The sequence below is a fragment of the Panthera uncia genome (assembly GCF_023721935.1).
Source record: "Panthera uncia isolate 11264 chromosome D3 unlocalized genomic scaffold, Puncia_PCG_1.0 HiC_scaffold_8, whole genome shotgun sequence".
NCBI classification, from domain to species: domain Eukaryota; kingdom Metazoa; phylum Chordata; class Mammalia; order Carnivora; family Felidae; genus Panthera; species Panthera uncia.
The window spans coordinates 27,587,443-27,598,029 of record NW_026057586.1 but is presented as its reverse complement, the minus strand read 5'-3'; the positions used below and the strand labels follow the sequence as shown (position 1 = coordinate 27,598,029).

The 10,587-nt window shown below is 39.5% G+C and overlaps 1 protein-coding gene across 1 annotated transcript; it reads right to left on the bottom strand.

The window, feature by feature from the left end:
• Positions 1 to 1,214: 1,214 nt before the first annotated feature.
• Positions 1,215 to 10,411, bottom strand: ATP5F1A (ATP synthase F1 subunit alpha). Its single transcript, XM_049620151.1, has 12 exons — positions 10,269 to 10,411; positions 8,544 to 8,622; positions 7,032 to 7,201; positions 5,189 to 5,362; positions 4,935 to 5,101; positions 4,600 to 4,748; positions 3,990 to 4,141; positions 3,668 to 3,892; positions 2,813 to 2,920; positions 2,545 to 2,689; positions 1,556 to 1,706; positions 1,215 to 1,438 (listed from the first exon to the last, which is right to left on the bottom strand). Exons 1-12 carry the CDS (start codon positions 10,326 to 10,328, stop codon positions 1,357 to 1,359), a joined length of 1,662 nt encoding a protein of 553 aa, XP_049476108.1. The 5' UTR covers positions 10,329 to 10,411; the 3' UTR covers positions 1,215 to 1,356.
• Between the last annotated feature and the right edge of the window lie 176 nt (positions 10,412 to 10,587).

The following is a 10,587-nucleotide window of genomic DNA, read 5'->3' as shown; positions in this document are numbered from 1 at the left end:
GAGACAGAGAGAGACAGAGCATGAACAGGGGAGGGTCAGAGAAAGAGGGAGACACAGAATCTGAAACAGGCTCCAGGCTCTGAGCTGTCAGCCCAGAGCCCGACGCGGGGCTCGAACTCACGGACCGCGAGATCATGACCTGAGCTGAAGTCAGACACCCAACCGACCGAGCCACCCAGGCGCCCCCCGTTTTAATTTATTTAAGTAAGCTCTATACCTAATGTGGAGACTGAACTCACAACCCTGAGATCTCATGCCTTACCAACTTGAGCCAGCCAGGTGCAACAATGACAGTCAATCTTCTGTGTCAACTTGGCTAAGCTATGGGATCTAGTTTATGGTCAAACCAGTCTAATTGCGGTGGAAGTATTTTTTAGACATGATTAACATCTGAAATACTCTGAATAAAGATTACTTTAGAAAAAAAAAAGCTTACTTTCCATAACATGGATGGGTCTCATCCAGTTGGAAGGCCTTTAAAGAACCTGAGGTCCACGAAGAAGGAATTCTGCTTCTAAACACAACTCTTCCCGGAGTCTCCAGCCCTATCCACCTGCCCTTTCAAACTTGCCAGCCCCTACAATCTTTCTATACACATCCTAATTGCTGTATTTCTCTGAAGAACTCTAGTAAGTAGACTAAGCTCTTAGATAACAAAAGTAAATCTTTAAAACTCTTAGTAAAATATACAATTATCCTTGTAGACTGTAAGGTAAAAATTTCTTAAATAAGACCAAAAATACCATAAAAACTGACCAACTTGGTTATATAAACCACTGCCTATAAAAGATATGTTAAATTAAAAATGAGAAGATATTAACAAATGCTAATTCTATTCATTAATATGTTCTTTCTCAATCTTTGTCCCAATCTTTCAGACCTCACTTACCAGTTTTATTTCCTTGAGAATTTTAGTTGTCCTGTTCTTTTCTTGCCTACAGTACATCTTTATATAGATCAGTCTTCTTGGCAGACAAGCCAGCGAGGCTCTTCAACATTACCAAATGTGAACTCTACTACATATCCAGTTACCTAGTTTATGAATTCTTCTTTAATCAATCACAAAGCACTCTAGAATCTTGCAAAGAGATCAGTCTTGAATAATCTAGGCCTGCTAATTTGAATAACATTCAAGTAAATTAGCTAAAGCATGCTTACCAATTCCTCTAATTAATTTCAGTTCTTTTAAAAGAATCGTTCAAACTACAGAAAACCACCAAGCAATACGGAACCTTTATTTTTAACGTAATTTCTGTACATCTGGAGTATGACAGTAATCCTTTTACAAATGGAACTGATTACTAGAATAAACAATGACAAAACCAAACTGGTATTTGATGTGAATCCACAGGGAATTTAAGCTTCAAATCCAGCCAAGAAATTTGTCACAATCTCTTTCAGCTTTGCATCTGACTGTTCTGAGATCTTTCCATCAGTCCTATTCGGAAATGAAAAACAGTTCATCAGTTCAGACCTAAACAAAAATTCAAAAGAATTTTATCAAGACTTTGTATCTTAAAAATTATAAAAAAGAAGCTACCGATTGTGTTAATACCTGATGTTGCCCAACAGAGCTTGGTGCTGGCTGATAACATGAGCCAAGAAAGCATGCTCAAACTTTGTGATCTTGCTAGGCTCCAATTTATCAAGATACCCTCTCACACCAGCATAAATAACAGCCACTTGTTCTTCAATAGCCATGGGAGCTGAAAACAAACAAAACAATGCCAAGTGAGTTGCTCAAATAAATAAATGCCATATTAACGAAGTCAGAGAAACTTACCTTTTCTTCCAATTATGAACATGTCTCCTCCATATCACCTGCTCTCACATTCTCTATGAGAAACCCCACATTAATACTCTTTCCCACTTCTGTCCCCAGGAAAAACTTTTTTCCTTATATTTGCAAGCCTTGTGTTATCTTTGGGCATATTCCATAAGCACGGTTTATCATCTGGCAGTATTTATACTGTTTGAGACATAAATAAGTTGCTGACATTTTATAGCAAGGTAAACACATACTAACATTCTTTTAAATCTGCCCAATTCCATTCTCTCAAAGCCAACACGGAAAGGGGCAGAGGAAGGGATCTGATAGATTTTAACTCTCAAAAGTAGTAAGTATATTTTAATAAGTTTTCCTTCAAATAATGACAATACCTGCAATACAAGTGTAACAGGCATCGATCACATTCAAAACACTCCATCTTGGGGCACCTGGGTGGCTCAGTCAGTTAAGCATCTGACTTCAGCTCAGGTCATGATCTCATGGTCCATGAGTTCAAGCCCCGCGTCAGGCTCTGTGCTGACAGCTCAGAGCCTGGAGCCTGTTTCAGATTCTGTGTCTCCCTCTTTCTCTCTCCTCCCCCGCTCATGCTGTCTCCCTCTTCTCAAAAATAAATAAACGTTAAAAAAAAAAAAATTCAAAACACTCCATCTTTAATGAAAGGTAACAGTATGTATCGTAGCTTACGTAGGGAGCTGTGTGATATTCCCAGGCCCTAACACAAGGTAGGAACTTGATGACATAGAAGAACAACTCACAATACTGTCCTTGCTTCAGCAACTCAGTCAATCGCACGCCACGACTCAAGAGTTGTTGTGTGGCAGCATCAAGGTCAGAACCGAACTGGGCAAAAGCAGCAACCTCACGATACTGAGCCAATTCCAGCTTCATGGTACCTGCCACCTTAAATACAGAAATGGTTAAGTCATGAAATACAAAAATACTTAACTTCATTGACAAAGAACAAATACATTGTGATTTTAAACTAAAGACAACCCATCTCCTTGACAAAGTGATGCAAATTACCTGCTTCATGGCCCTGGTTTGAGCAGCAGATCCAACACGGGACACAGACAAACCAACGTTAATGGCAGGGCGGATACCTTTGTAGAACAATTCTGTTTCCAAGAAGATCTACATCATACAGAGAATACACATGATAATGAGCTTAAAGAAATCAAGTATTTTCAAAGTTAAGTCAAAACACTGAAACCCGGGGCACCCGGGTGGCTCAGTCAGTTGAGCGTCCGACTTCGGCTCAGGTCATGATCTCATAGTCCATGAGTTGGAGCCCCGCGTGGGGCTCTATGCTGACAGCTCAGAGCCTGGAGCTTGCTTCGGATTCTGTGTCTCCCTCTCTCTCTGCCCCTCCCCTGCTCATGCTCTGTCTCTGTCTCAAAAATAAATAAAAACATTAAAAAAAAAATTTTTTTTTTTTAAAAACTGAAACCCAACATCTCCAAAGAAGAATGTTGTCTTCTTCTCATAGTAAAGAGTCCCTCCAATCTTTCACAGCCCATATCAAACTACATATTCTGTTGGTAAGATTAAAAGATGTGAGACGAAAAAAAACAGATTATGAATTTATATTAAAATATATGCAGATAAAGTGATAGGACCTCTGAGATTTGCTTCAAAACTACCTAACACGGAAAATAGTAGTGGCTATAAATGAAGCAAAAATGAGGTCCACTATACCACGAATTGAAATGGGTGAGAGAGATGTGGGGTTCATTATACCCTTCTCCTTACTTTTCTGTATATTTGAAATTGTCCACAATAAAAAGTAAAAGGCATTTAACAGATCGGTTCATAAACACCAGCCTCAACCAATGCCTTGAAGTCATCCAAAGCTTTTACATTTATTTAAGCATAAAATACCTGTCCATCAGTGATGGAAATGACATTTGTTGGAATGTAAGCAGACACATCACCAGCTTGTGTTTCTATGACTGGTAAAGCAGTCAAGGAGCCACCGCCAAAAGAATCGTTCATTTTCGCCGCTCTTTCTAGCAGACGGGAGTGTAGGTAGAACACATCACCAGGATAGGCCTCACGACCAGGGGGTCGGCGGAGCAGCAGAGACATCTGACGATAAGCAACAGCCTAGAGTATAGAAAAGGGTTACGAAGTTTAGTAGCTAAATTTGTCACCTTCCATTGTGGTGCAAACACGCAGATTCTAAAAACATATATACTCTGACCTGTTTGGATAAGTCGTCATAGATGATCAGAGCATGTTTGCCATTATCCCGAAAATACTCTCCCATAGAACAGCCAGAATAAGGAGCCAGGTACTGAAGCGGAGCAGCATCAGAAGCAGTAGCTGAAACCACAATGGTGTACTTCATGGCATCTGGGAAGAAGATAAATTTTCAGTTTTACAAGATTATTAACGTTTTGATTTTAGAGACTACTAAAATAAGAATTCAGTGCTTCACTAAGTCATCTATCAAAGTCAGATTAGCCAGAACTTCTAAATGGCACCTACTTTAAAGAAACTGACAAAAACCTTAAGATGTATCATTGTTTTACACTATTTTCACTTGTTTTTACTTATTGAATTACATGAGAAATTTCAATTCATTAGGGAGTAATTAAAACCAGTCTTCATTCAGTAGAAGCTACCCTAAGATTAGCAACAATAGGACTCCCACCAAACAATAACAAGATTGAACAACTTCTTTTCTTATAAGCAAACTCTACCTCCAACGTGGGGCTCAAACTCACAACCCTGAGATCAACAGTCACATGCTCTACCAACTAACTGAGCCAGCCAGTTGGACTGGCCCCAGGACTAAAGTTCTTTAATACCTGCATCTGTAAGTCTCTTCACCAACTGGGCAACAGTGGACCTCTTCTGACCAATAGCAACGTAGATACAGTATAGCTTCTTCTTTTCATCAGTTCCATCGTTGAAACGTTTCTGGTTAATGATTGTGTCAATAGCAATTGAGGTTTTGCTTTAAAAAGGGAAAGTAAACATGAATCTTAGTAAATACTTCAAAAGTTTTCTCAACTTAAAAGTACTACTGCTAATGCTCATCGCATTCCATGCTCCCTATTATATCCAAAGCATTTACCATTCCAAGCCTGAAAAGTAATCTTTCCACAAGCATATTTTAGTTAGAACTTTTAACAAGCTTTACCCAGTCTGACGGTCACCAATAATCAGCTCACGCTGACCACGACCAATTGGCACCAAGCTATCCACAGCCTTAATGCCAGTCTGCATTGGCTCACGCACAGAAATTCGAGGAATGATCCCAGGGGCTTTCAGGCCAACTCGCCTACGGGTCTTGGAACCAATTGGACCCTGGTAAACAATAAAAAGTGTCCCCAGAACAATCAGTTTTGATGTCTGTTAGAGGCTACAATCACATCTAATAAACGTTAAACATACCTTTCCATCAATGGCATTACCAAGGGCATCTACGACACGGCCCAACAGCTCCTCACCAACTGGAACATCCACAATGGCTCCTGTTCTCTTCACAATATCTCCTTCTTTAATCAGTTTATCATTGCCAAACACGACAACACCAACATTGTCAGGTTCCAAGTTCAGAGACATACCCTACACAAAACACACAATCAAACACCAACAAAACTTTAGTACTTGTTTCCCATACATTAACACTACATATTATGAAAATGCCTTTATAAAAAAAAAAAAAAAAAAAAAGTCTTGTCCTTTAGATCTGGTTTACCCAAGTATTTTTCCAATACCCTTCTTTGGTCAAAACTGCGTTATGATAAGCCTAACATGCTCCTTTATCACATCCTCAAAGAACTAAAAGAAGCAAAAAAAAAAAAAAAAAAAAAAAAAAAAAAAAAAAACTCAACAGGTTAAGCTTATTTCACTACATTTCTTTTGTCTATGGCTTTTGAACTGGGTGATCAGTATGAAATAAAATCATCAACCCGAAATTTTAAGACACAGTTAATTTACATCTTTTTATCTGTGAGAAGTTCCATACACAATTTAAAGAATTACCTACTGAGAACTCATCAGGTTAGCAGACAGTGAAATTAAAAGCTACTCAAACAAGAACAAAATGCCATAATGTAACAATGATGGGTCATCTCTCCTCATTATAACCTTATTTCAAAATGGTAAGATTTTTAGGTCCCTGATCATTACTAAGGAAAAAGGTTATTCCAGGAACAGAGTCTGGTCAGTAATGAAAGCTTTGTAGAAGTACTTGGAACAAATACAGAGGAATATCATGGAATACCACTGGATGTACAAAATCTTTAATCTAAATCTTAAGATGTTCAATACAGCAGTCACGAATCACATGTGGCTATTTAAAATTTGAATTAACACCATCTTACAAAGTCAGAGAAACTTACTTTTCTAACACATCTCTATACATCACCTACTCTCTGTGAGAAACTCCACATTTTACACTCTCAACAGCCTCACATATGTAACAGTTACTACATTTACAGCAAAGACACAGTATTTCCATCATTGCAGAAAGTTCTATTAGGCATTACTAAACTCTTAGATCTTAAAAGCTAAACAGAAACTCAGAGTTCATTAATTTCGCCTCAACTTTCAAAACTATGTAATACACATACACTGAAGATATGGGAGATTACATTTTTAGCCAAAGTCTAACACCCTGGATAAAACTTTTGGCTTTGTAATTATTCTTCCACATCAAGGCTCTTTTTCCACACTGGACACTACCCAGAGGACCAAGACTGTCTTCTCCCATGTGTGGGTAATCCTACTCCCCCTGGTCCACCCATATCACACTCTGCTTTCCTCAGAAAACAACTAGGTTCAACCTAATGGAAAGTAGATTTCTATCAGAGAGCTTCTGATAACTACACTACCCTACGTCAACAATAATACATCTACTCTTACTAGAAATACAAACTCAATGCCTTTCAACTTTCCACCAGAAATGAATTTAAAGTTATCTAATGCTTTTGTATAAGATGATGTTAACGGCTGCAAAGAGTATACCATTCTTAGGATCCAGATGAACGTTTACTCAATTATATATTTTAGCACTAGTGGCTACAACTGATATATACATCAATCCTTAGAGTAAAAACTTTGGTAACTAAAACCCTTAAGTTTATCCTTTTCACAACCTATGATAATCACTAAAACAGTGAACAAGTTGAGATTTAAAGTTAAACAAAAAAACACTAGCACAATCTCTGAATTACTAATGAATAACTCAGAGACCAATCCTAAACCACCAAAATCTCATTTTATAATTTACCTTTAAACCTGAAGAAAACTCCACCATTTCTTCTGCCTGAACATTTCTCAGCCCATGTACACGGGCAATACCATCACCAATGCTTAGGACACGCCCGGTCTCCTCAAGGTCAACAGAGGTATCAGCTCCAAGAATGCGTTCTTCAAGGATAGAGGACACTTCGGCAGTGCCTATTGAGAGGAAAATTCCATTGCAAAAATAGCCTGGTCTCAAGATTTTAAAACCCACTTCCTCAACAATGTAAAAACTATAGTTTTGTAATCACAATAATAAAATTACTCTAAGATGTAATATAATATACTTGGCTCTATTCGAAAAAGCTTAGTACCTACCATTACTATAAAAACAAATCCAAGTGATTAAGAATCTGTATCTATGTTGAAACCAGACTTTTTGGCTAAACTCTATAGGAAGTTTAAAAATACAATCTATTTTTTAAAAGCAACTGTTAACAAAGTATAAATATCTTTCTTTTTAAAAACATGCAAATACTATTCTTCATCTTAGCATGTGGGAGATTTACAGATTCGCTTTTTTTTTTTTTAATGTTTATTTATTTTTGAGAGAGCGAGCGAGCGAGCAAGCTGGAGAGGGGCAGAGAGAGGGAAACACAGAATCCGAAGCAGGCTCCAGGCTCTGAGCTGTCAGCACAGAGCCCAACATGTGGTTGAACTCACGAACTGTGAGATCATGACCTGAGCCAAAGTCAAATGTTTAACCTACTGAGCCACCCAGGTGCCCCTATGGATTCACTTACTTAATTTTTAGTTCAAAAGCTCCAATCACATCTCCAAAGGAATTCCCTAACCTACAGCATCTTCCTATGCTCACCTCCCTACTTCTCTATCCTATTTGCAATGTGTAAATTTATAGATTGCCACATGTAGATTAGCAGCTATCACCGTCAAAAAACAAAGGTAAAAACTGCTTACTTTTTTCTAATTTTTTTTTGGAGAAGAAAAAGAAATCTTTCATAGTTCAGAAAGGATGCCCAGCACCTGATATGTGTACTTTCTGTTTCCACCCAAGGGATATTGTATCAGAGAGAAAAAAAAAGTTGTAGGGGTGCCTGGGTGGCTCAGTCAGTTGAGCATTGGGACTCTTGTTTTCAGCTGAAGTCATGATCCCAGGGCCGTGGGACTGAGCACCGCAGCAGGCTCCGCACTGAGTATGGGGCCTGCTTAAGATTCTCTCTCTCTCTGCCCCTCTCCCCTGCTCCTACACATGCTCTCTCTAAAATATTTTTTTAAATAAATGAAAAAAGAAAACAAAAAAGAGGAAAGAGCTAGTAACATGATAAAATATTTCACTAGAACAAGAAAACCTACCAAGACAGGCTAAATGGCACATTATGGGCTAAGAATCTGGGATTTGTGGTAACTAAATTTGAAAGAAAAAATTAACAGATGAAAATAAAAAACCCCAACAGTTATGTTACCTATGTAACTTATTTTTTCACTTATTGACAAGACAGTAACTGTGGGGTATGTACGCTTAGAAATACTGACTTACCAGTCTTCTGAAGACGTGTGTTAGAGGCATGGAGGTTCCTTGCAGCAATGAAGGATGATCCCAAAGCATTTTTGGAGACCTAGCACATAAACATTTTTTAAGATATTATTAAAATAAAAGCTTTGATAAAACTGGCAAGCTTAAACAAATGTGGGCTTACTCTGATCACGTTATCAGTGAAAATATTAATTATATCAAAATATTTTGCTTAAAACTGGAAGACTATTAATCATATAACAAAGTAGCTTTTGATATATGAGAAAATCTATTATGCAGCTCCTGGCAATGCTATAAGTACTCTATAAAAAGCAAATTTTAAAAATGCAGTCATGCAGTCTAGGGGCATCTGGCTGACTCGGTTGAGCACGTGATTCTTAATCTCAGGGTCATGAATTCAAGTCCCAAATTGGGCATGGAGCCTACTTCTAAAAAAATAGTAATGGTCTATTTTTAAAAGCAACAGTTACTAAATTATCTTTTCCTTTAAAGGCACCAGTTACTATTATTTCATCTTTAGATATATTTCAGTTGAATTGTGAAAATTCTCAGTAAGATAAATTGCTTTCCAAAAGGGGCAAATACCAATAACATATCCTATTTTACTTAAAAAAAAAAAACCAACCAACAAACAAAAATTGAGTTGTAAATGTTAGAGTTTGATTAGAAACTAAGTATGGCTGTCTACTCTTTTTTCCCTGCCTTTGACAAAGCCTATAGCAATCTGGACCCCCTCCTTCTCCTTCAAGTTGTAATGCCCTAAATTTGGTCACTGGCAATTCTAAATCTACTACTTTCTCTAGGACCAGATGAAATCCGTTAAAAATGCTCTTTGATGCCAGTTCCATTATGACAACAAAATATGTTTATTTCACCTCTGAAACTGAGATTATGTTTAACATGGAAAAAATAAGTAAATGTAAGCCTTAACTTCAAGGGCGATAAGTAATGAAGGGAGAGCACTGACCTTCACAGGCATTTTCTAACCTATGTTCTATCTTACTTGAGTTCTCAATCACTGTCTAACGATTCCTCAAGGACGAAATCTTAAAACATGTCAAAGTACCAGAACACAAAGCAGTCTTTCTACCTGAGGCAATTTAGGATTCGCTGCTATCACTGCTGTCACGGTATCTGCCACATGAAATGCACATTTGCGCTGTGTTTCGCTACTGTTTCAATATTCAGCACTAAGAGATCGCCTATTGAAGTATTCAGAAAGGCACCTTCATTTATTGCTTTCCCCTGAACCGACCTCCGGGCAGAGGTGAAATGCCGGGGCCCGCTGACCTTCATACAATGTCAGGCTTCCTTAAACCACTTCAACGAGACATAGCAACAGTGCTCTGACCTTCAGTGGCACAGCCCCGAAGAATCAGCGGAGACAAGCCTCGCCGTTTCAGAGCAGGCATCGGAGCTAGAGCTCCAACACTGACCTTCACCCAAGGCCCCTCTCGGGCAGTACTCAGCTGAAGTCGGGAACCCTGCCCGAGACCCCATCTCTGGACAGCATCGAGGTCAGCACCTCCCCCGCACCGCTCTGCACCGTCCCGCACGGATGGCTAGCAACAGGCCCTTGTGCCTCCTCCCTGCCCAGCCCGAGCAGCCAACAGTGCAAGATGGCGGCGCCCGCCAGCCCCTCACCCTCCTTGCAGAAAGAGCTCTCGAGTCAGCACACCACCAGCCACCTGCCGGCCCACCTCCCTCCCGCCGGTTGCCTGCACTCACCAGCCCGGCCCGCCTAGGCAGGGCGCGGGCCACGGCCGCGGCGACGCGCACGGACAGCATCTTTGTTGCTCTATTTAGGGTGGTTCCTCTGCAGCCGCAGCCTCCGGACTGACTGGGACAAAATGGCTGAGCGGCAAGGAAGGTCAAGGCAGCCGGTCCACCTGACCCGGAAGTACCGCCCCTCGTGTTCACCTCCGGACGCGAATCTGCCTTTTAGAGGAGGACTGGGGGTGGAGTTGCTTTTTTTAAATATTATTTTTAGATTTAAACTTAAAAATGAGTGATTAGACCTTGGCCAGCTTCGGCCCAGGCATTCGTT

Excerpts from the sequence above, each read along its gene's own strand:
- ATP5F1A (XM_049620151.1), bottom strand. The coding sequence starts at position 10,328 with ATGCTGTCCGTGCGCGTCGCCGCGGCCGTGGCCCGCGCCCTGCCTAGG. Across the intron at positions 7,202-8,543 it reads CACACGTCTTCAGAAGACTG|GCACTGCCGAAGTGTCCTCT; the intron begins GTAAGTCAGTAT and ends TCCTCTCAATAG. Across the intron at positions 5,363-7,031 it reads AGTTTTCTTCAGGTTTAAAG|GGTATGTCTCTGAACTTGGA; the intron begins GTAAATTATAAA and ends TGTTTTGTGTAG.